The 27,096-nt window shown below is 39.0% G+C and overlaps 1 protein-coding gene across 3 annotated transcripts in view; it reads right to left on the bottom strand.

Annotated features, from left to right (window-relative positions):
• EGF (epidermal growth factor) overlaps window positions 1-27,096 on the bottom strand; it is a 1,284,649-nt gene that overhangs the window by 444,047 nt on the left and 813,506 nt on the right. For all 3 annotated transcript variants that reach the window (XM_044061467.1, XM_044061466.1, XM_044061465.1), the window contains one exon: window positions 26,803-26,958. In XM_044061467.1, coding sequence (XP_043917402.1) covers window positions 26,803-26,958 — 156 coding nt within the window. The remainder of the gene's footprint in view (window positions 1-26,802; window positions 26,959-27,096) is intronic.

Below are 27,096 nucleotides of genomic sequence, written 5' to 3' on the forward strand. Positions count from 1 at the left end.
TTCTTTATGTTCAGAAAATGCATGTTGATGTAAAACGTTCTTTACACTTTTAAGGGAATTTGAATAATGTTAAAAACTGTCCCTGATTCTGAGTCTTTTTCTTCCCTGTAGTTTTGACTTTGTCTAGAATTCTTGAGCAAAGGAACTGAGAGCTATGGACTATATATAATAATAATTATTATATGCATAGATTTGTACATAACAGACTTAATTATATTTCACTCATATGGGGTTATCTATATGGGTTCCAGGCCATTTTACCTGTGTTACAGAAGGAATGGTACATAAAGCTACATGCTTCTCCTGCCACTGTTTTTATGAAGGTAAACCTCGCAGGAAAGGAACTGCTGGGATTTATGATATAAACATAATACCACCTGTCAGAATAGTAAAAAATGTATATTTGATGTTGTGAACTAGGTAATTATGGATAAAAGAGGTGGAGGTTTAATAGTCTACTGGAGAAGAAAAAATTGTAGTGGTAATTAAAGTTGTATGTTAACAGATTGCCTGGATTGAAACATCACATTAATTAGTATTTTAAAACTTAAACCTTTTGATTGATTTGGCTATCTGTTGTGATTAAGTAATCTGATTATTACTGTTTATTTTTAATGTAAATTTCCTACCTGAAGTTTACGAATATTTGTGCTTTCATCAAAATTATTGAATGACATAATACTATTGAACCAGTAGATAGCAGCATGTTTAACTGTTGTGTTTGAACACAGTTAATCTAACTTTACATTTTAAATTGAGGAAATCTTAATAATTTCTTTTTCATTTGACAAAATCTATCATAATAGACAAAAGTGCCAATAAAGCTATTTAATTGTTTTATTTCCAAGTACTTTATTTATAAACTTAGGTTGCCTACCACATTACTATGCTATCTTCCTTTTGCTTTAAACATGCAGCAAACTGCATTTGCCACAAGAACTGTCAAGTCTGTGGCTGATGGACCTTCATCTACAATGATTGTTTGGAATGCAAGTTTCCAGCTTTCTCAACATTTAACAATGCCTTCTCTCATTTACGAAGAAATAAATAATACCTCTGTTTTGAAAAGTTATTATTTTGCTTAAGTTATACCAGTTAATGATACAATACTTATGACTAATCCATATTTACATTAGAATATAATAGAGGCTGTATTAAGGTACTGGAATAAAGGTGGAAGGTCTTACTTTTATTGCCTCTCTTGTATACAGTTCTTCTAGAGGAACTCCAGAGGAACATTTTTTATATATTTTTTTTATTTAAATATCTTTTTTTTTTAAATGTTTAGGGAACTAGTGTTCTCTGAGTGATTTTGTTGTGTTCAAGTGTCGAATAAGGAGACTTGTTGCTTGGTTATCTTGACAGAATTATCACTTACAAAATTAAACTTCTTGCCAGTCATTGAGATCAGCCCTGCACTCTGTTTCCTTCATTCAAATGCTGATCCTGGAGTGAATGATTTCTTCTTGACCATTCAATATACCTTTTCAGTAATAAGTATAGGGAGATAATTTTATTATAAGTAAAGTGGCAAAATGTTAATTTAATATGGATCCATCATAAGTAGCTTGACCAAAGTCGCACTTCTTCTATTTGTCTATTTTAAGCTGAACAAGTACGGATTGTTTTTAACCTCTAGTTTCAAAATCAGCCAGTATGCCTAACAGAAACTAATATTAGCATTAATGATGCCCACTTAAAATGCTCATTGATAATTGGTAGTTTTTCCACACAAAATTCTGACACAGATGACAATCTCAGTAATTTTTTCATTAATTTATATTTACACACTAACACTAATATGTGCTCTCGGTTGTACACACACATATGCATACACATACTCATACACACACACTCACTGAAAAACACATATACTTGTGAGCGCACACACACACACACACACACACACACACACACACACACACACACACACACACATATATACATCTGCATGACATGTGAGCCACAATTTCTTATTTATGCTAAGGAGTAGGTAATATCTATCTTGTTTTGTGACAATGATGCTGTCTGTAAATTTTCCAAAATTTCACATATTAGAATATATTTTAAAAGTATTACTGACTTGATAATTCATACACTTATTGCTGCTTTATTTAAGGCAGTGACCTTGTTGTTAAATCTACTGAAAGCTGCAGATGTCCTTGTAACAGTTGGGCATATGACTCCCACCCTGTTGCATATAGTACATATTTGATAGAGATACTAAAGGCAAAAGATACCTTGTCATAAATGGACATAAGAATCCTACCCATTGCTACCAATTTATATTTGATGGGGATTGCTAAGTTGCCATGATCCACACCACAACCATCAATTTATATGTAATGGTATGGGTTTTAAATCTACACTGCTCACACCAAGTATATACAAGGAATGGTAGGTCTCAGAATCATATGGTAAATGCACACTGTTAAGTTGGATAACAGTCAACACCCCAACAGCCAAATAATCTTACTTTACATTGACTAGCTACAGAGCAGAGTCAGAATCTCTGGCTCCCCAGGCTCTTACCTTTCCATTTTTGCCTGGTCAGTAGGTCCATTTCTTCCCAATCACTAGGGATGAGGGCTGAACAGGAGGGGTTAGTTTGAGAGTTTGTTTCTGTTTTTTTTTTTCAGCCTTATCCCTTATATACATTTGGTAAAATCCCAAGAAGCTATATGCAGTGAATAAACTATGAATGTCCCTTCATTTTTTACAATGGGTTTTCCCCTCCAAGAAGCCCTGCCTCTCCCCAAAACACAAACAACGGTGTCCACAGACTCCACCAAGGAAATTACGATGGCCCAGTGTCCTCACAAGTACATGCAGCTCTCCCCACCACAATACACCTAAGCCATGCCCCTACACTCCTCCCTCTCCCTAACTGTCTCCTCCAGTGCTGGGACTGTTAGTTGAAGCTTGGGTGCCCTTGATCACAATCAAGACTCCATCACTCTGTGCCATGCAGCCAGGTTGTTCCAGTGCTATCTTATGGAAAGTAACTGGAATGTGTCCAACTGCATGTGCATGTGTGCAGACACACACACACACACACACACACACACACACACACACACACACACACACACACAATAATAGATTTCCAGAACTATCGCCCCTTTCCTACCTTCACATTAACATGTTGACATCCGGCAGGGCAATCTGGCACACCACTTATCTTCCAAAAGATGAATACCAAAAGCTGAGATGTTACCGTGTCTGCACACATATGTTAATACTAAGAAACAGAGTACCACTCACAAACTTTTGAAACTGGATTAATAGACCTCTTCACTTGGAATAAAAGTTTTTAGTAAGGTACTTTATAAAATTATATCTGCAAGCAGCTGTATGCTTTCCCAATGAAACATACAATTTTGGGGTTTTAACAGATGATATACAGAATTATAACCACTTATGAAGTCCTATCAATATCAACAACTAATGATTTTACTGAATTCTGTCTACCTCTGACATTTAAGGCCAAAAAGCAGTTTCACAGTCTCACAGATAAGGAATTCTATGCTCTACATTTTTTCCCAATGTTGCAGGTCACTGCTGACTCCAAAAGCAAGAGACACACCATTGAAGAGTTGCTCTCTCTGATCAAAAGACTTTCAGGTACTGTATATCCTGTTTGGCTTTTATTTTCAATGTAAAGTTTCCTGCTTCCAACTATCCTGCATAAGACAAAACAGATCATTTGACATGGGGTAACATTTCAAGGAGAACTAAAAGTCAGGCATTTGCAAGTCCGTTGTCACTTTTCAACAGCTGTGATGCATTTGTAGTGAAAACAATTCATATTTTGTAGAGTTTACATTTTGTTTTGTTATGTTCTAAATGCTCAATTACTGCAAGATCTACAGACAGTTTTTACATACCTCTTTATGAAAACGATGCATTATACTTAGCTTTACACAACTTTTCTGCATTTTGTACTGAAAGATGTTTGCAAGCTTTACTCAGTTTGTTGTACCTATAATGCTAAGCATATACTGCTGACCCCAAATAGCAAAGAAGGGGCTGTGTTATATAGAAGCAGAAGTATGTGCTTACTATTATGGTACTTCCTAAGGAATATGGTGACAATAGCAGAAACCTGTACATTGACTAATAAACTCGTATTAGGAACTTCTGCTATGGTGCTCTAGTGAGTTGCATGTGGACCCACTCCTTCTGCCCATGCAAGAGGAATAAATATTTAAAATATTTACAGTTTTCCTTCCAACATTTGTAATCCTGTGTCTGAGATATTCCAGAAGTAAAAGTGGATCACTTTATGCCATAAAAATGCAAAAATACTTAAATATTTCATAAAGAATTATGGGTGGTTCCTGCAGACAAAAACAAAAAGGTGACCAGCTATAATGAGGCAGTAAGCACTTGGATAAATGGAGATGATGTATACTTGCACGTCATTTGGGTTTAAATTGAAGGAATAAATCATACATTACAGGAATATATTGGAAATAACAACAGCAAAATAACACACTAAATGAGCTTTCTGATGCCATAGAAGTGTTTGTAGATGGAAACACTGAATTACAGCAATGGAAAAAAGACTAGATTGTGTAGTATATCGGTTACTGGATGAGAAAGATTAAGACCACCATAAGAAACTGAGACTTACATAGGTTCAAGAGCACTGGAGGCGGGGATCACGTAATATTTATAAGAACTACCCCTGCAAAATGGACTGTAATAACAGCAAAAGATACTGAGTTTAGAAAGGCTTACCATTCTTCCAGGAAACTAACTGTGAATGATCATGTGCATGAGAACCCATCAGTACTTGATCTGAATCCTTTGTCTTAAGAAAAAAAGTATTTACTTATCTCTGGAGGCCTGGTAAAAGCTGTTGTAAACTGATGTAAGAGTATTCATTGACCATGTTTTTTTTTTAATTAGGGATTCAAAACAGCAGTACAACTTATTCTTGTTATTAAACCTTGGAGGACAAAAGGTTACCGTTCAACTTATTATACCCAGCGACTTTGAAGATCTTTTTTTTTAATGGGTGAAAACCTTTACAGACCCTTCCAAGGCATTACAGCCATTCAAGCTCTTGACAAGCAAATGGATGTCAGCGTCAGAAGAGAAAGAAAATCACCCTCAACAGCATGTCCAAGCATAAGAGAGAGAAGGTTTGACTGAGCCCTTCCCCTTGTTCAAGAGCTAAGCAATGTTGTAGGAAAGGGCTAGTTTGACTATGGTGGCTAGAAGAAAATAGGCTCAGTATAATTTCCTGGGTAATGGGTTTTACTCCAGCAAAAAAAAAAATAAAAATAAAAAAACGCTGACTACATTTTCATTATTTGTTTTCAACTGCTCTATTATCTGTTGTTTTAATCTAAGACACTACTGGATGCTGTAATGATGTGGTAGTTTCTATAAACACAGTTTGTTTAATGAACAATGTTGTCATCATTTAGTATGACACCGACCCATTTTAAGTTATACTTTCTGGCAAGCTCATTTTGTAGAATATGACGAATGGGAAATTTCATGTACTTGTCAGACCTCGCCAGACAAGAAGGAGTTTATCAATTAAGCAGGGTTGTTCTGGAAGAATTCCGTGAGTAAAACTCTATGTGGTCATAAAGGACCATTCTATCAATCAAACAGGGTATTAATTAATGCAACATTTTTTTCTCACAAGTGACCTTGCCTTTGAAATCTGCAGTATTATATGGCTAGTGTTTAGACAGTTACTAGTTGTAGGTGACTAAAATAATGAGAAAGCCATACTGTGTTTAGCAGATGTACAGAATTCTCATGATACGATATCAGAACACTTCAATAAATATAAACATTTCCATGATTTGAACCCACAATGTCAACACTTGAAATGGACTGAGTCATATTTAACTGAACACAGCCATGTCTTTTGCATTATTATATGCTATATTTAAAATGTTTTTTCTAATGTTCTACAGGAAATGTTTAAAGTCGGTCCTTTTTTTTTTTTTCAAGCAGATTCCAAATGTTGGGTCCTTGAAGCAGTGATAATGCATGTATTATGTGAGTGAGACTACATTTTTTATAATCTTATGACTTAATTATATTGGTATTTCAATGAGAGAGGGCTAGAGAGTCATAAGACGGGATAGAAGGAGTGAGATGAATTTTTTATAAAGTTTGCAGGTAGCTGGATCAGTAGTAATGTCTGATGACTAACAGTTTAGCTGCTGTATAACATATTTGAGTACTTTCAGGGATGAACTGCACTATAAAGATTATGACGACTTTGATCAACTTGGAGCTCTACTAAGATTTGGTGTGCTAGGATGGAATGGTCTATGGAAACTATGCTTAGATTACTCCCTACTAGTGCGTTAGGACACCCCCTCCGTATGAAAGCAAGGTTAATTTGTATTGTTTATTTTAGTCCTTGTTGACTGGGTCTGTCCCAATAAACCAGTAGCCTATTTCCAGGGGAGACCTGAGGTGGCATTCAAGCTGACTATGGGGAAAATTTCACAATAAAAGTAGAATTGGGGGTCTATTCCCACTGTACCACTGTGGCTGATACTGGGAGGGCAGCTTAGTTTGCTAGTACTGTATCAATAGGGTCAGGGATGAAATTCAGTAATGTTACTGGGAAAACATTCTGTAAATGACTGTTAGAATCTGAGATTTATATGCTACAGATTTGTATATATTGAGTATGGGAGATAGCACCAAACCATTTCAGAGTACAAAACCATGAAAAGAGATGTTTATTATGTCAATTAATATCTGGAATATTAATGAAATCTCCAGTCCATAAAAATGTGAAAGGTGTATTTGCCAATAAAGAAGCAACCCAAAATATTAACATTACCAGAAACACATTCAAACAAACAGAAGACAATGGCAAATTCAAACAAAAAGACAATGGCATGTAATTAAGTTGATAACAAACTCTAGCTATCAAAACAGTAGAAGTCAGGGAGTAGCAATTTTATGAACCAGGAGATGCAAACTGAAGTTGACAACCAATTAGCTGATACTTCTTAAAGGTTATTATGCAGCTGTTAAAGGCTTCAGAGGAGGACTTTAAATTTCTACAGCCTTAATATATATCTCACCCAAGGAAAGACTTTGTCTGCTGTGCTAAATCATAGCTAATGTAGTGACATTTAAGGAAGGGTTGATGATTATATTAGGCGACTGGAATTTAGTGACATGGACTCATAAGTATGTAGATGATGTAGCCAAGCAAGATTATCTGCTGCTGAAATATTTTTCTGTCCCAATTTCAAGCATTTGGGCTTAGTCAATATTTGGACATTATGCTACCTTGATAACGTACGAGAAGGATGCACTTACTTCTCTTTCAGTCATAGACGATAGTCAGGGTTAGACAAACTTTACAAGTATAATGAAAGTGTATATTTAACTAGCTTTATTACTGTGGACCTTTTGACCTTCTTACATCCTGCCACATTATACTTTGCCTTCCACTTTCCAGGAACTGTAAATAGTGACAAACATTGGCATTTCCCAATTTATCTTTTAGAAAATTCATATTTTAAGATGTGGTTAAAAGAGGCCTTATAGGCATGGGTGAAATTCCCCTGATAATTGGGATATTTGTAAACAATGGGTCAAGGATTTTTTTTCCAATACAGTAAGCAAATGATAGAAAAGTATTTGGGAAAGTATATGAACTCCTTAAAGAAAATTAGAGTCCCAGTCTTGAACCTGAAAAGCAAGTCCAACTTCATTTAGCTTAGATGGAAATTCAAGCATACACTAATGAATGTTTTTGCTTCCTAAAGTTTGCACTGAATGAGTTATTCTTTGCTAATACATGTGCAGCACTGAAATATGCTACAACAAGACCAAGGCAGCAAAAAGCAGGGACAGAAGTATAGAAAGCTCAGGATGATAGTAACATGAGAGGCTGTTAGATAGCCCGTGTAGATATCAAGACTGTTTAGGAATTTTTATGAGCCTTTGTAGGCTGCAAATATAAGCCATTTTTGCAGCAACTAGAGCTACCTAAAATAACTGAAGATCAGGCAGATCACTTAGTATAACCTACAACCCAAGCAGAGTTAGAAATGTTTGTGAAATTGCAGCCCAGAGGGAGAATTCCAAGAGTACATGATATACCAATCAAAATATGGAAACTAGATAGTTTTATGAAGTTAACAATATAGATCCACGTGACAAAGGAAGTACTGCCAGCCCAGCTATCCCAAACAAATGTGCTATCCCAAACAAAACCAAGACTCACTCCTCCAAGAAAAGGAAACCAGTCTGGTGGACCACTGCCATAAACAAGCTATACAATAGAAGGAGGAAACTAGTACAGAAAAGAGTAAAATCCCAAGAAGGGAAGACATCCCTGATCAGTATCAGCAAGAAACTATGTTCCCTCATAAAATCATCCAAGGCTATCTTCGAAAGAAAAATTGCCATGGACTCCAAAGATAACCACAAGGCATTCTTTAGCTATGTCAAGAATCTAAGTGGCAATTCTCAGATCTGCTCAGAGTTTGTGCAGAATGGCACAAAATACATTGAACCGACCGATATAGCCAACATCCTGGCAGACAGGTTCAGTGCAAATTTCACCCCCCTCTCACCCCCAAAAGGGCCCATAACTATACCAGAAGAATGTAGTGCCCCTGAAATCACAGACACTCAGGTTAAAACAGCCCTCTCCAAAGCCAAAAACACAGCATCAGTGGGACCGGATGGTGTCCCAGGCTGCATCCTACATGAGCTCAAAGATGAACTAACCCATCACCTAAACACACTGTTTAAACTCAGCCTCTCCACAGGCTACGTGCCCACAGAGTGGTGCACAGCAATGGTTATTCCACTCCACAAAGGTGGAGCCACAACGGACCCCGGGAACTATCGCCCTATAAGCCTGACTAGCTTGGTCTGCAAAGCTATGGAGCGCATCATCATGGATCTCATTAACAGAGACATTGGAAACCTCCAAACACTGGACCCTACCCCATTCAGCTTTGTTAAGGGCAGATCATGCCTCCTAAACCTGGTGGACTTCTTTGAGACAGTTACCAAGGCTATAGATGAGGGAAAGGTGGTCCACACAGCCTACCTAGACCTTGCAAAGGCTTTCAACACCATTCCCCACTCAGGTATTATAGACAAGCTCACCAGCCTGAACATAAACCCCTATGTCACGAGATGGGTTGCCAACTGGCTCACAGACAGAACCCACATGGTAAAAGTTGTGGGAGCTAGGTCTGACTCTAAACCAGTTACAAGTGGCGTTCCCCAGGGCTCAGTCCTAGGACCCCTCCTGTTCGACATATACTTCTCAAAGGTACAGGCAAGCACAAGAGGACTATGGCTGACCAAGTTCGCAGATGACTGCAAACTAGGGGCTATAATTGACTCTCCGGCTGACACAGACATCCTCCAAAAGGGTCTCACTGGGACAGATACCTGGTGTCAAAACCATGGCCTCAAGCTAAATGCCAAAAAGTGCATAGTCATCTCCTTTGGAAAAAACAAAGTACCCACAAACTACCACATAGGTGGTAGCCCCCTAAATACGGAAGACATAATAAGGGATTTGGGGACCCAAGTAGATAGCAACCTCTCCTTTGATAATCCACATTGTCAAAGTGGTTAGAAAATCCTTCTATGTGGCCTACCTAATCACAAAAGGGTTTGCATCCAGATCGAAAGAGGTCATTGGGCCCCTCTATGCATCACTCATCAGACCCATCATAGAGTACAATGCCCCATTTGGGATGTACCTTACAAGACACCTGCAACAACTGGAAACACCACAGAAGTACCTCATCAAGAGGATCACTGGCCTCAAGCAGATGCCCTATGCAGCTCGACTGAAGAAACTCCAGGTGTACTCGGATGCATACCACCTACTCAGAGGTGATCTCTGCCTGACATACAAGGCCATGTCCAACCCAGAATTGATGGACATGCTCCACTTAAAGAAAACCATATCCCCTTGAGCCACATGCTCCAGGGATCTAAACCTTACCACAACAATAAATAGGACATGCTGGAGGGATAGATTCCTGTCCCAGAGACTTCCCATGCTCTGGAACAAGATTCCAATCTACATTAGGCAGAGCTCCTCACTAACCCTCTTCAAGAGAAACCTTGACGAGTGGATGGGAAACAGAAAGTTTACCCCAGAAATCACTTCAATGGCTCTGCTGAACAGAGGCACAGGGAACTAATCTAAGGGGGCGGCAAAAGCCAACATATTCTGGCTAGGCTTATAAATACCTTCGGGCAGATAGCCTAGTACCTACCTATGAACCTACGAACCTATGAGCTATCTGGAATTTTGTAAATAATTATATGTCATTTGTGAATATCAACATGATTTATGTAAGATACTTGTGTTACAAGTGTATTAGAACTGTATGTCAGGTGTATATCAAACTGCTGGTTCAGAAGTGTATGTTGAAATGTTTTTGCAAAGTGCTTAAAATGTAACCACAGCATTCCATACTGGAACAGAACAGAAATGTACCTGCACTATTGTAACTGTTTAGATGTATATATTTTAACAATGGAACCTAGAACACAGGAGGTTAACTTCGGAAAAATAGTTGAAATTAAATTACTTTATGGCCATGCAATAAAAAGATGTTACCTTTCAGTTTCAGTGCACTAACAGACACACTGTCTAGAACTAGGGAACCTCCTATATTGTCTTGGAAATGTTTTACTGTTTTATGCCTTCCATGATCTGCAAAGATCTGAGGGCAAGCCCTTGTGTATGTATTTTCACAGGTAGATGCTAAATACTGCTAGCTTTCAGCAATGGGGGTTTTACTTGGAATAGAGTCAGGTGACAAGAAATGAGGTCATTTTGTAAGCTATCCCAGCAGTAATGTTTGAGATATTAATTTAAGAACTCTCTGAGGGAGAGACTGACCATTCTGTATTCTGTCTTTGACCTGACAACATCAGTTAGAGGATCTAGTCATCTCATCCGCCTTGCTGCTCTAATTAAATAAGTGTACTAGGGTATAGTATAATTTTCTTAGATATAGTCAGGAATATAGCAAAGCTTAGCTTAGATATTTTTCTTTATTTATTTGAGACTGTCCTGCAATGTTGTTTTAAATATTTCCTGTGATTTTGAACTCTGCTGTCACTGTAAATATATATTGAGTATATTCTTGTTCTTTTAATATTTAGTATTAAATACATTTAAACCAGTCACTGTGGCTGATCTTTTGTAGAAATATTTAAGCTCTGAGAATATTTGAATATTTATGTGGTGACACTGTGTAGGCCACTCCTATTAGTCTTGCTCTTGCTCAAGCTACCATTTGCATTGATAGTAATATTACACGGTAAGATTTGACACCATTTTTTAAGGGCCTTACAGTTGCTAATAAAGAAGTGGGTAGTAATAACTACCTTATAGTCTGGGCAGAAGGGGGCATAGCTAGTAAACCTGTGACAGCCTTTCCCAGATGTGTGTGTGTGTGTGTGTGTGTGTGAGTGTGTGTAAAACAAATCTCCAAGAGAGAGAGAGTGTGTGTGTGTGTGTGTGTGTGTGTGTGTGTGTGTGTGTGTGTGTGTGTGTGCGTGCGTGCGTGTGTGTGTGTGTGTTTGTGTGTGTGTGTGTGTGTGTGTGTGTGTGTGTAAGCTACTTCAGCAGGGACATGAAGCACTGGTTGGACAGAGAGGTTGCTAGAGGTCTTGGCTTGGCCACTCAGCCAAGATCTCAACTCTATAGCTGTGCCTGTGGGGAGTCTTATTGAGGATCTAGATAAAGAGGGAGAAACCAGCCCTGGACTGACTGTGGTCTCTGTGTGCTCTTAAGAGAAACTGCACTTGATGCAGAGAGCTGCATCTGGAAACACTGTGTGTGTACCTGTCATCCTCCCAATGTACATCCTCCACTGTTGCCAGTGGTGAGGATTTAAGCTCTGTGATTACTGGGCCAGTGGTGGTGCATCACATTTATTGGTGGCAGTGGTGGTATATCCACATATTGAGATTCAGTGATGTGGATGTTGAATTCCTGTAGCCTGTAAAGACTGGTCACTAATGGAGGTGTTTGTACTCACAATCAGCCACACAGTGAACATTTAAAGTTTTATATCACAGTAGTTTTATTTATTTTTTATTAGCTTAGTTAGTCAGGAAAAACAGGCAATGGTGTCAGCGGAGGAGTATGGCAAGCTGACAAGGAGCCAATTGGCTGAGATGTGCCAAGCCAAAGGACTGGGGCACGCCAACATGACTAAAGCAGAAATGACTGTAGCCTTAGCCACAGCTGCATCACAGACCAGCAACCAGAAAGACAACCAGACTAGCCTTGGGGATGTACAGTTCTCAGAAAATGGACAGTTCAACCTTTCCACATAGGACTTAAAAATCTGTCTGGAGTTTAAGAGACTTGAAATGGAGGCCAAATGTTTGCAAATAGAATTAGCAGACAGAATGCGTCATTTGGAGGTTGAAGAAAAGGAGAGACTGCAGAAGGAGAAACAAATGGAATTAGAAGCAGCAGAGAGATGAAGATGTCTGGAAACTGAAGAAAATGAGAGGCAGAGGCAAAATGAAAAGGATATGCAGACTCTTCACCAGGGTCATGGAGGTAATGGGAAAGGGAATAACTGAACCCCCAGAAGCAACAAAGGTCAGTAAATCTCTTCCACAATTTACAGAGGGTGATAACTTTGATAGTTTTATTCATATGTTTGAAAGGGTTTGTAAACAGTATAATGTTGACCAAGGGCTCTGGGTACGGTTCCTGACCCCTTTACTCCATGGTACAGCTGTAACTGCTATTTCTAAATTGTCTGATACTGATTACTTAAATTACAATACTGTTAAAAATTGTTTGAGTATTTTATGATAACAGGAACAGGCAAGCAAAACCTTAGGGTAATGCTACTCAATGCTAGAAGTCTAAATCTCAAAATGCACTCACTCGAGGCACTCCTTAAAATGGAGAACATCGATATCTGTGCAGTGACTGAGACCTGGTTCAAGGCTCCAGACAGAACCTCTGCACTACCAGGCTATAACTCATACCACACTTTTTGGCCATGTGACCTGGACCGAAACACCAAAGGCAGAGGTGTGTCCATATTCATTAAGGATATCCACACCTCCAGGCTAGTTGCTCAGCATAATGCATCCAAGGTTATCCAAGTGCAACTAACTCTGGGCAAAACTGCAATTCAAATTGTAGCTTGCTACAGATCCCCCACCATGCCCCAGGATTCCCACTCCTCTTTTCTTGATGTGCTGGAAAATATTAGGGTTCAACCAAACACCCTAATAATGGGCGACTTCAACTACCCCACCATTAACTGGGAAAACTACTCATGTACCAACTCCTTCTTAGCTCAACACTTTCTGGAATTCATAAACTCCAATGCCCTAGATCAACTTATCCACACCACCACCAGGGGCAACAATATCTTAGACCTAGCCATTACCAACATGAGTGACCGATGTTCCACACCTGAAGTCAACTCCTTGTTGGTCCGATCCTACCATAAGCTTATCACCCTTGATATCTACATCCCGCCCCCACCCCCCATTAAGGAAACCACAGTAAAAAATTTCTACAAAGCCAACTTCATGCTTCTTAAGACAGAAGTGGTGAACTTCATGACACCCATGCAGATGGACAATACAGTTACAACTGCTGAATCCTACACAAATGCACTCTATAAGCACTTACACGAGTGCATGGATCGTGCTATCCCAAACAGAACCAAGATGCTATCCTCCAAAAAAAGGAAGCCAATCTGGTGGTCCCTTGACATAAACAAACTGTACAACAGAAGGAAGAAACTGTTGCAAAAGAGAGTAAAATCCCATGCATGGAGGAGCTCCCTGGTTAGCCTCAGTAAGAAGATGAGATCCTTTATAAGATCCTCCAAGCTAGCTACGACAACAAAATCATCAGTGATTCTAAGGACAACCACAAAGCATTCTATAGCTATGTCAAGAATCTAGATGGCAACACACAGATCTGCTCTGAGTTACAGCACAAAGGCACAAAAATTACAGAACCAACTGATATTGCCTGGCAGATAGGTTCAGTGCTAACTTTACCCCCCCTCTCAACCCCTAAAGGGCCCATATCTATACAGGAAGAATGCAGAGTCCCTGTAATCACAACTACGCAGGTAAAAGCTGCACTCTCTAAAGCCAAAAACACAGCATCCATGGGACTGGACAACATCCCAGGCTGTGTTTTACACAAACTTCAAAACGAACTGGCTCCCCACTTAAGTACTATGTTCAATAATAGCCTCGCATCAGGCTTTGTGCCCACTGAATGGCACACAGCAACAGTTATCCCACTCCACAAAGGGGGAGCCACCACTGATCCCTGGAACTATCGACCTATTAGCCTGATGAGTCTGGTCTGCAAGGCCATGGAACGTATCATCATGGAACTCATAACCTCCAAACTCTGGATCCCACCCAGTTCGGGTTTGTAAAAGGCAGATCATGCCTCCTGAACCTGATTGACTTCTTTGAGGCAGTCACCAAAGCCGTGGATGAGGGTAAGGTGGTTCACAGAGCCTATCTTGACCTCGCCAAGGCTTTCGACACCATCCCCCATTCTGGAATTATAGCTAAACTCACTAAACTAGGTATAAATCCCTACATTGCAATATGGGTTGCCAAATGGCTCACTGACAGAACCCACACTGTAAAAGTTGCAGACTCCAAATCTGACCTCAAAGCAGTGACAAGTGGAGTACCACAGTGTTCCATCCTGGGACCTCTCCTGTTTGGTATCTACTTCTCTGAAGTACAGGCTAACACAGATGGCCTCTGGCTAACAAAGTTCACAGATTTCTGCAAACTAGGAGCCATAGTCAAGTCCCCAAATGATGTGGACATCCTACAGAAGGGCCTCACTGAGACAGATGCCTGGTGTCAGAGCCATGGCCTCAAGCTCACTGCCAAAAGGTGCAGTGTCATCCCCTTTGGTAAAAACTCTGTACCCATGAATTACCACATAGGCAGCAATCTACTTAACACCGAATGCGTGATAAGAGACCTTGGGACCCAGGTGGACAGTAGTCTCTCCTTTGATAGTCACATTGCCACAGTAGTCAGGAAGTCCTTCAATGTGGCACACCTCATCATAAAAGGGTTTTCAACCAGGAAAAAAGAGGTCATTGTTCCCCTCTACTTGTCACTCATTAGACCCATTATAGAGTACAATGCCCCTTTTGGAATGTACCTCACAAGACATCTGCAGCAGCTGGAAAGGCCACAGAAGTACCTCACAAAGAGGACTACTGGCCTCAAACAAATGCCCTACACTGATCGCCTCAAAAAACTCCAGCTTTACTCCGTAGCATATTGCCTACTCTGAGGTGATCTCTGCCTAACATATAAAGCTATGTCAAACCCAGAGCTGTCGGACATGCTACACCTAAATAATTCCCAATCCCTCCAAGCTACATGCTCTAGGGACCTAAACCTTGTCACCACAACAAACAGGACATGCTGGAGAAATAGAGTCCTGTCCCAAAGACTTCCTATACTCTGGAACAAGCTACCCATCTATGTCAAGCAAAGTTCTTCATTAGCACTCTTCAAGAAAAATCTTGATGAGTGGATGGGAAATAGGAAATACACCCCAGGGATCACTTCTGTGTCTCTGCTTGACAGTGGCACAGGAAAATAACTTTCTTGGGTGGCGTAAGCTATGGAACCTTGCTGGCTAGGCTTACGTAGGCCCTTGGGCCGATAGCCTAGTACCTACCTATGAACCTATGAACCTGAAGCTTATAGAAAAAAGTTTTGTGAGCAGAGATGCAAGGCAGATGAAAGTCTGTGTCAATATATTGCTGAGTTAAGTACTTACTTTCATAGATGGATGAGTGAGGGTCAGGTCACCACTTTTGAAGGGCTGACAGACCTTTTGCTGAGAGAACAAGCCCTTAGTGCTTTGCCTGATGACCTGAGAATCTGGTTAGCAGAAAAGGAATGTAATACCACAGATGGGTTGGGGACAAAAGAGAGACCTATACCTAGCAAGCAAGGCATCACTACATAGGAAAGGGATACCCAGTGCTGCACATGGGTCTAAGGGAGCCTTTGAGTCCGCCAGTAGCTGCAAAAGCCACTAGTTCAGGTACATGACCAGGACCAAGGGTTAAATGTTTTAAATGCAGCCAGTGGAGCCATGTAGCATATAGATGTTCACAGAGACAAGGTGGGGAACAAAAGGTGGGAGAGCCGGTAAGTGGGAATGACAGAATGCCAGCAGTAAATTTTCTGGAGGCAACAAGGGTACCAAACTACCAGAAGAGGTTATATCCTATCTTAGTAGATGGGAAACAGGCCACTGCTAAGAGAGACACAGCCTCTGACCTAACCATTGTGAAGCCTGCAATGGTTAACAAGGAGCACTACTTACTTGGGCAGTATACTTCAGTCAGAGCTTTAGGAGGGACTCCATTCCAAATACCTTTGGTTAGGGTTCACCTTGACTGGGAGGGTGGAAAAGGAAGCAAGCAAGTAGGTGTGTTTGAGGATATCCCTACAGATGTCTTGATAGGCAATGATTTTGATAATGCAGTACCTTGTGTGCATGCAGTTAAACACAGTCAAGCTTAGAGGCAAGTGTGTGGGTCTGGTAGCCTGGGGGGACCCAGACAGACCACAGAATTGCAGCCAGGAATAGTGTGGTAGTTACTTCAGAGAGGGAGCTACCCTGTATCAGTGAGACTGAAGGAGAGCCACAGCTGCTGGTGGATACTGATGTTCCCTGGGATGGAGTGACTGCAAGGGGAGAGGTGAGTAGTAGTACCCAGGCTGACAGTGAGGCACCACTGTCAGAGAATGCTCAACTTCCTGTGGAAGGGGAGCTGGGAAGGATTACAAAGAGAGAGTTGAGACAGGCTCAGCTCTCAGAAAGTACAGTTGTGTACACATACCATAAATGTAGATGCCCAAGTGTATTCATTGTTGCAGTCATCTCCTGTGGGTTATCCCTGCTGTGGTAGCCCTCAGCCAGCCTGAATACCAGAGTCAGTGCTTTTCTGCATCAACTGCTGTCGCTTGTGGACTGATGTCAGGTTGTCAGTGCTACAAAGCAAGGCAGCTGATGCCATTACATCAGTTTTACTTGCCCTAACCAGTCAGAAGCCCAAGGAAATATGGAAAAGTGGTCCTGATGGTTACAAACCACCCTAAGAAGCTTATGTCTCCCTAAAGAAAGAGGATATAAGGGGGAAGGAAGGTGGGAAACCAGGACTGCAACAGTGAATACACTTGAGCATCCACATTTATGGTAAGTGTATACAACTGTACTATGTTCTTCATGTTTCACTGTTGCAGTCATCACCTGTGGGAGGATTCCCAAAGCTGAGGAGAGGGGTGGAAGGATTAGTTAAAGACCTAGGCATGGGTAAGCAAGCCCTGCAGAATTGCAGAGGCAAACCTTGCCCTAGCCTTAGAGAAAAGAGAAAGGTGGTAATGCTTTGTAAAGGTATGGACCGAGGTCCAGGTGGCAGCTTCCAAGATGTCCCTGGTGGGAACTCCTCTAAGGAATACTGTGGAAGTGGATACTGCCCTAGTGGAATGGGTACGAATAGATTTAGGGGATGGTTTCTCATGTAATCTGTAGCAGAAATGGATACAGTGTGATATCCATTTGGAAATGGTTTGCTTGGAAATGGGCTTCCCCTCTGCCCCTGGGGCAAAGATGACAAGAAGTTGGTCCATTTTCCTGAAAGGTTTAGTATGGTCCAGGTAGTATCTGAGCTGTCTGTGCATGTCTAGTGAGTGCAGAATTCTTTCCTCCTTGTTTTGAGGGTTAGGGAAGAAGGTGGGTAGATGAATGGCCTGGTTGAGGGTCACATTAGATACCACCTTGGGCATAAATGAGGGGTTAGTCCTCAGGGAGATCCTGTCTGCATGGAAAATGATGAAGGGCTCAATGGCCATCAGTGCCTGACATTCTGAAACCCTTCTGGCTAAGGTGATAGCTAGTAGGAAAGCAGTCTTCCAGGAGAGGTATTTCAGGTCTGCTGAAGCAGCAGGTTTGAAGGGTGGTAAGGTTAGCTTTATAAAACATAATTCAGGTCCCAGGCTGGCATAGGTGGCCTTCTGGGAGCTTAGCTTAGATATTTTTCTTTACACAGTAACTTTGGACAACGTTTGTTAAGGACCTTAAAGTAGCTGATAAAGAGCTGGCTACCTGATAATCTGGGCAGTAAGGGGCATAGGTAGTAAACCTGTGCCAGCCTTTCCCAGATGTGTGTGTGTGTGTGGGGTGTGTGTGTGTGTGTGTGTGTGTGTGTGTGTGTGTGTGTGTGTGTGTGTGTGTGTGTGTGTGTGTGTGTGTGTGTGTGTGTGTGTGTGTGTGTAAATCAAACCTCAAAGAGTGTGTGTGTGTCAGCTGCTTGGGCAGGGGCACAAAGTACTGGTTGGACAGAGAGGGTGCTGGAGGTTCTGGCTTGGTCACTCAGCTGAGATCTCAACTCTAGAGCTGTGCCAGTGGGGAGTCTTACTGGGGATCTGGAGAAAGAGGGAGAAACCAGCCCCAAACTGACTGTGATCTCTGTGTGCTCTTAAGGGAAATTGCACTTGATAAAGAGAGATACATCTGGAAATACTGTGTGTGCACCTGTCATTCTCCCAGTGTATGTCCCCCCCTCTGTTGCCAGTGGTGAGGATTTAGGCTCCGTGATTACTTGGCCAGTTGTGTGGTGTCACAGTCCATTTAATTCACCAGATATTACAGAGTCAGATGATACTGACTTCTTGATGCAAAACAGTTGTCCGTTACATTAAAAGATACAAAATATGCTACTTTCATTCTCCTACTGACCTATATCTGTTCTTAGCCATAATTATAACATTTATAAAGTTTTTATGGTCATTTGGATAGAAGGATTACTCTACTTTTACAAAAGCTAGTCCAGACTAACTAGTGTGGGGTTCTAAGTGGATGTAGGACTTTTGATAATATTTTAAGAATGTGATGATCATTCAAGATGCACAAAACTATGAAAGCACATTTGTAGTATTAGTCTAATTCCAGATAAAGCCTTTGAAAGGGTGTGTACAGACATACTTTCAAAGATGGTATTTCCCCATTACAGTTTAAAAAATGATGGTACAAAATTATAACACTTATTCAAGCAATGACTAATGACTCATAGGAATTTAACTTATTTGGGGAACATGCAAGAGCTTCCCCTTTACCCAGTACTATTTGCTCATTATTTATATCCCCTTGCAGTGAAGATTAGAAATTTAAGAATCCAATATTATTGTTGGGGTCTTTGCAGCTAAAGGCCACAGCATTTGCTGATGTTATTCTCATAATGCTGGTCTGGTTCTAAAAGATATTCCTAAATAACTGACAATCCAAAAGACAGTTAAAGCAATCTCAAGCTAAATGAATATATTCATAATTGTGGTCCTACTGATGAATTATGTTGGAGGAGAAGAATTTAAGGTTGTATACCCCTATGTGTAATGGTATAAAAACCTTAAATATATAAGTTGATGACTAGCATCATGAATAGTTGAGCAGTAAGCACACTTGTCATATTAAAAATGTCCAGGAACAAATTAAAGACTTATTCAAAAGTAGAAGGGAGTGGTACTAGATTTACATCAGAGGATGCAGACTCTACAATTACTATTGCTTTTTGTTTGTTTTTTAAACACCTTTATTAAATTATCACTTTAGATATAAGTACACACACATTAATATCAAATCAAAGAAAACAAAATATATTAACATTTTCATAATCATGCATTATACGTTTTACACACACACACACACACACACACACACACACACATATATATATATGTATTCATTTTAACAATAATTCCCTCCATTACATAAATTGCAGAACTTATTTTGTAACAATACTTCTTGTCTGTTTGTATCTGTCTTGGAGCTTTTCTCCCCGGGCCTGTACTGAAAATGGACATATATCCAGCTAGACTCGCCCGGTCAACAAATGTAAAATAAAAATAAATAAACTCCTGCCTTCCGCAAAACCTCATTCCACCTCCTGAACGTTATTCTGTAAGTATTGTTCTCAAGCATTCCATTTACTTATGTGCAATTAGCTTATTTCCTTTTCTATACATCCCACTTCTCTTATTTTATCTCAGTTGCAATATTCATCACTTCAATAACAACTGATTTAGATTTGCTTTTTGGCAAACAATAGCATTACATTTATGTATCACATACTATGAGTTTCTAAAGCATTCTGACCTCCCCTAGCCTTTTAAAATAATGATCAAGCTGAAACAACAGTTAAAGGAATTTCTGTGCAATGGCCATGAACCACAGTCCTCCTGGGGTAAAGTTATGCAGCCTAAACATCATAGTAGGTTTGGAGTTCCAGATATTTTTCCTTACCTAAAGTCCGTGGTGTTTTCATTTTATCTAAGATATCAAATTATATCACACATATGGAGAGATGAAACAGTGACTATGATCCAGATGATTGAAGATCAGTTAGTGCCTATGACACTGGAGAAGCCAGGCAGGGAAGGAACAGAGCAAGTGGCTATTGCCAGTTCTCCCATTCTGGAGTGTGGACAGCTACCGGAGATCTACAAATATGTTAAGCACCTGAGGCTTGGAACATGTTCGGGTTTGCTAAGCTGCAAGTGAGGAAGCCTACACGGGGATGAGGAAGGAGTATGCATGCTAATAAGGAAAGGCATAGCAAGACTTCATGTCAACCACATATGATTGGGGTTAGAGGCTTAAACCAAACAAATAGTAACTGACTTAATGACATCTGTAACCATCTCATCTCTCTCTCTCCCTCTTTTCTCTAATAGAAAAATGGCTGACTGTTCACAGATGGTTAATGGCTGGTCAACAATGTGGGGATAAAAAATAATATACAAATGTTGAGTATGTATCTACATAAAAGCAGATGATCTATGAAAGGTATGATTGCCATTATAGATTTATTTGTTTCATTTTGTGCAGTAGCTGGAAGCCAGATAATCTGTAGATACTAGTATATGTGAGGTGAGAACTTCAGAAGCTTTTTACTCGTGGTTCACTGAAGCCATGGCTCCATATACTTTTACCAGCTAGGGGATCAAAGTGTTATCACCATCTGCAGACAGTTTTCTGGAGGAAGAAACCATTCCAAGCTCATTTACATTATATTTATGTCAGATATTAGAAAGAAACTCTTTGACGTCCTACCAGGAAGCTCAAGAGAGATTTTAACTACGGAAAAGGATGAAAATGTATTGTACCACTCTTGTGGGGAAAGTTAACTGATCCAGATGGTACACTGCTATGGTAGAATCCAGCTAAGAATTGTTTAGATTATTTAGCTGTATACAGGACTGGGGTAACATCCTGAAGTCTTCTAAGCCAGGAAATTATTTGCTTCCCGAGAGCTTTTCTCAAATATCCTATGTTGAAAACATACTTCATATATTTTGCAACTTCTCATTAACAATGTGAGTTACAAAAATATATATAATATAAAAAATATATTTTACAACATCTCATTAACAATGTAAGTTACAAAAAATATATATAATATAAAATACAGTACAGTAGCTTATGGACTAGTGCCTTTATATTAGTATCATGGTCTAATTGATGATGACGGTTTAATATTGCAGCTGTATGAAAGAAAATGGCATTTTATTTGCAAAATATATCAGTTCTATGGTCAAACAAAGGGATCTATCACTGTAAGCATACAAGTTACACTCAGGGTATCAGAAGAATTGTTCACCTGTTTAGAGCTTTAAAAAAGACATATGACAGGAGTGAGTAGTACACTGCTGTTTGTGATATTGTACAACTGATGCACATCATGTATATACATTTTCACAAGCTTTCAGAACAATATCAAGCTAAAGAACTATGCAAGTCACATGGCAAGTGTCAGTGGAAACATTGTGTACCTTAGTGTTGTGTATAGGATGGTGCCATTATTTCAACTGTAGATTATATAGTTGTACCATATTAGTGTAGAAATGAAAATATGTGTAATATTCCTTGCTGCTTTCCCAAACAGACGTAAATCTCTCTGCATGTCTTCAAATTATCAAACATGTTTTATGTCATTTTAATAACATCTCCTGCTTGCATATGCCACTCCCAATATGAGTGTACCACACTCCAGTTTGTATTATTAAATTAAAATATGGAAAATAATATAGTTTCATTTTTTTGTAAACATTTTTCAATAACTGCAGCCCTGTACATCCCACATTGACCATTTCATTATGCATGCTTAACAAAGCATTTTAAATTGTATTTGGCACTGTACTGCTTTAGTTTTATGTACGTATATACCTGTGCCAGGACTTCTGAAGTTAGACTTTGAAAATACTGACAAGTACAATCATCACAGGATTACAGGGAAGTCTTGTTTACTCTTACAGGAGCCGCAGAAACTCTGTTACCCCAATGACTATACTCTTCTGGGAAGCAATGAGTTAACCAGATTATACATTCATACTCCTGGAAAATCTCTACACTCATCATTGCAGTCTTCTAAAAGGACTCGGTCGGTTACCTATTCACTGTAATGCAAACCTACTACTGAGCACTCTCCTTTTTAAATAAAACTTACAGTATTATCCTCCTCTGAAATCAGAGGATTAGAGAACAAACTTATCCCCTCATGAGCAGCAATGAGGAACCCATCTCACTTGTTAGGCCCTGATTCAAAACTGCCATGGGGAAAGAGCTTTAACCAAGTTTGGCATTGTCACTTGGAACCACCTACCAGCAAAGATGGGGCAACAAGAAACTGTTTCTACATTTCAAATTCAACTTAAATAGCACCTAACAAATGAAACCATCTGCATCTGCTTTTGGGACAACTGTAAAAACACAGTCTCACCTTTTGATGTGTGTTCTTCAACGACTTACACTATAGGAGCAAATTAGAAAGGTTACTGCATGGTGTATATGAGGTGTACTATAAGTAGAACATACTATTTTCTATTCTTTTAAACAGAAGGACTATATACATTTGAAATCAGTATTGAATTAAACAATAAACCTGTAACTTTTGGGATTATATAAGTTTAGTTTAGGTATTAGACCATCTTTAATTTTTTTTTTTCAAATGCAAGCATGCAATACTTTTAGCTAAGAAATAAAGATACTTTTCCATTTCTAATGGATTTCAGTACTTTTAATAGAAAATGATTTATAAAATTTAGAATTATATCCATTGAGCCCAGAGAGTTTAAAGATTTTCAAAGAGTTGACGGCAATAGCAACTTTGTTTGCTTAAAAGGTGCATATAACACAGGGTGAGAAGCAGGAGTGACCACAGGAAAAGGAAACTGACAAAAATAAGTTGTTTTTCTTTAAAACTTGCAAAATGGGTAGGAATAAAGGTCCTAAAATATATTTACTGGAATGTTAAGTATATGATTATTATCATATAATCTGACCATCAGCTTTCAGTGTGAAAATAAAATTTCTCAGTTTCTGGACATAAAAAAATTCCTAGACAAACATTTTGAAGGGTTGCGAGTTCATTCTGCATAATTAGCTATAGTTCTCGTCATGTAGAAGAAAGCTTGAAGATTAAACTGACGTTAAATCGAGCATGTAAAATTTTAAATTGTTGCTTCACAGCATTTCAAAGTTATAATATTCTTTTTCCTGTGTTATTAATCTGGTTCAGTAATTTCCTCTGTCTCATTTACTTTTCTTTAATGAGGGTCACTTAGCTAAAAAATATCCTTCTTAGCTCTGCTTTGAATGCTGTTCATTGAACATTTTTGGCCGTTTGAACAGTAGAAAGGTCCTCCACAAGCATATCTAAATAAGTGCCAATCAGGGGACTATTCTTTCTTTATAGTGCAGAGAACAGTATTAACATCCATCCAAACAGAGTCTGACTTCTGAGTGATTTGACAAATTATCATGGTTCATTTATATTTAAACAATGAGTGAGAAGGTCACTGAAAAAACAATCAGTAAAAACAAAATGAAAACTCCAGCAAAGCTAGAACTTCCACTGAGCGCTCAGTGGAAGTTTTAGCTTTAATGGAGTTTTCATTTTGTTTTTACTGATTGGCTTTTCAGTGACCTTCTCACTCATTGTTTAAGTTTGTTGTTTGGGATATTTTTGCAGTGACCCTAATGATAATAGACATCAGCTGGGTATAACAGCCCTGTGTTTCTAATGCTTAGTCAAACACTGTGCTTGTGCTATGCTGATGGGGTCATAACAAGGCCGAAATATGCATATCCACAGTTAGTGGGGTTTGGCTTTATTGGCTGAAATTGTCCATTAAAACGACAAAACAAGTCATGGGCATTCAGAATTGCCAATTAGCTGAAACACCTGATGTTCATAAGGATCATTTGCATATATCCCATGTGCCTCTGATACAAGAGGTTTGGGAGGTCACTCAGTGGAAGTTCTAGATTTGCTAATGATTCATTTATATGGTCTTTAAAAGCTGGTGAATGAATATAAGAAAAAAGAAAAAAGCCTATTCTAGACCAAGATTTATGGCATGCAGAAAAATCAGACTTAAGTTTGTTCTTGATATAAAAGCCTAAAAGGGTCAAGTAAATTGAAAATGTTTGTAAGTTTAAAAGGACTTTTGCAACATTAATATTACCTACTTATGAATAAAATTCCCTAGTTTGTTAGTTATTCAAAGTGGTCTTCCAGTCATCAGAAATAATTAGTTATTATTGAAATTAGAAATTAAAGAGAATAGGGATTAGATGAGACCTAACTGGTTATCACAAGTGTCATAGATACAAGCAATAAAATGGATTAATCTAAACTATATTTATGGGGACATACCTAACACTAAATTCCTAACTTATTAAAAAGAAAGTTGCTGACATATATAGGTCTCAGTTACCTGTTTAGTATAACTATTCCTAGTTTGTCAGAAAATCACTTGCTCACAGTGATAGATTGAATGTACGTTGTTTTTAATGTTCTGCAACTGCGATTGAGTCAGTTATGTTTCTCCTGCAGCAGAACAATATTTATATCAAATCTGAACAGATTAAAAAAGTAATAAATTCTAGATGCCATTTACATTCCATGACATTAGATGCCATTTACATTCCATGACATTAATTTAAGTAAAAAGATTAAAATCAACAATTACGGTAAAATCCAAAATCAACAAGGAAGGACTTAAGTGTGAATGTTGCACAAAATATATAGAAGAAAGGCAGCAAAATGACAGCTGATGCAGAGGATTAAAGAAAAGCGTTGTCAATGAGTTACTTCCTCTGGTGCAGGGTTTGACTTCCTCTGCCTGCTGTGTGACCTTGACTAAATCACTTTACCTAACAGCACTTTGGGTCAGCTGGGAATATGAACTAGTTTCCTGGACTAAATACCTAGCAATTGCCTGTGGAAGACTTGTATTAATATTTAGTCTGGCAGTTGGCAAAGAGCATTAAGGCTCTGAGCTGTTAATGAGCTACTTCCTGTGGTACAGGGTTGGATTCCTTGAGTCTTCATTTGCCTATTGTGTGACCATGAGCAAGTCACTTAGAAAGTGCTTTGAGGAAATTGGAAATTTGGGGTAAGCTCCTTAAATTGTCTCCTGGGCTGCATGCCTTGTAACTATCTATGACCCTATGATCTTATGAAAATATTAAATGAAATTAGCACAATGAAACCTCAATAAAAATCACTCCAGATCCTCCCTTGACTTAACTCTATTTTTTTCTGAGACCAAATCCTAAAGGAAAAAAAATTCAGAAATTAATTATAGTGCATTACTGACTAATAGCAGCAAAACATATAAGCAACACTTTTTTTTCAGGTATATTTGCTGGTTTGCCTGCAAACCCTCACCTCCACCAGCTGGACTCTTCCCATTTGTTCCCAGAACAAGGTATCCACAGTACTATGGTAAGAGATAGACTAAAGTAGTTTGTGTCCTTACTAGCATCTTGACAACAGTAGCATATTATAAGCCCATAGCAATTGCCTGGGCAGTGGGATAAGAAATCTACATTACACCAGAAACTACATGTTCTACTTGAGACATTTCATATACTCCCATGTACTTGTAATGAGGGCAACCAGTAAAGTACCTTGGTGAAAAAAAATAACCACCTACCAGATGCCACTTTTGCCTGTCATATTAGGGAATGTGGCACTGGACAGCGCCACACTTCCTCCCCACACTAGCTTCAGCATGTGCCTGCACCACAATTCAAGCTCAGGGTTCCTGGGATTTAGTGAGGTCTTTATTTCTTTAACCAGTGGAACTGACAAAACAGAGAAGAAATCCTAGAAAACAGCCTAGCAATCTACAAAAAAGTAACAAGTAACATCCATCAAAAGTAAACAAATAAGTCATCTCCCCTCCCTCACCCCCTTGCAAAAAAGTAAGGAAAATATAACAGAAAATTAACAGAAAATGCAAAATAGTTATATATCGGACTTTCCCAGTTAACAAATGTTAAATAAATAAATAAAATATCGAGGTTGGGTTATGTTATAAACACAATCATTGCATATGAGATTAAATATTGTTTGTTGAGAAGCATGAACAGTCACCAAAAACCATGTAGAAAATGGCAAGTCATGACAAACTGTAAAGGAAATACGCATATATATTCACAGAAACTAGAACCAAAAAGCTGAATTTCCTCGAAGTACTTAAAAAACGAAAATATTGATGATGTGCTCTTAAAGTGCACACTGTTTTGAAAGATAACATTATATTCCATCTGTTTCCTTCTGTTGCCAGTCATGTGTTTAAGAAGCAGGGCACACTGATACTTCTATGATTTCTTCCTTTTAATAGGCCAACAACAATAATAATTATAAGCATGGCATTTCTCACTTTCATGTGTGTTACCTGATACCATGATTTCTGCAATAAGTGTGCTCCTGATAGGCTGCTGCTGCTGCTGCTCTGCATTTGTAGTGCTGCTGCCTGTACTTGGAGAAGTTGTCAGAATGTTCTGGAACATTTCTTCATTCACATATGGGCCTGCATTGCTTGTAGCAAGTACTACACATAAAGAATAAACACAGCGTTAGAATCCTCATTCCTTCAGTACCTGGAAAGATAACATATATCTTTTCTATATTACTACACATTAGAACAAATGGGGCATTCACTAAACACAGAATTACACTGCTATGATTA

Source organism: Protopterus annectens, chromosome 2.part0 (assembly GCF_019279795.1).
Source record: "Protopterus annectens isolate FY-2018-M chromosome 2.part0, PAN1.0, whole genome shotgun sequence".
NCBI classification, from domain to species: Eukaryota; Metazoa; Chordata; order Ceratodontiformes; family Protopteridae; genus Protopterus; species Protopterus annectens.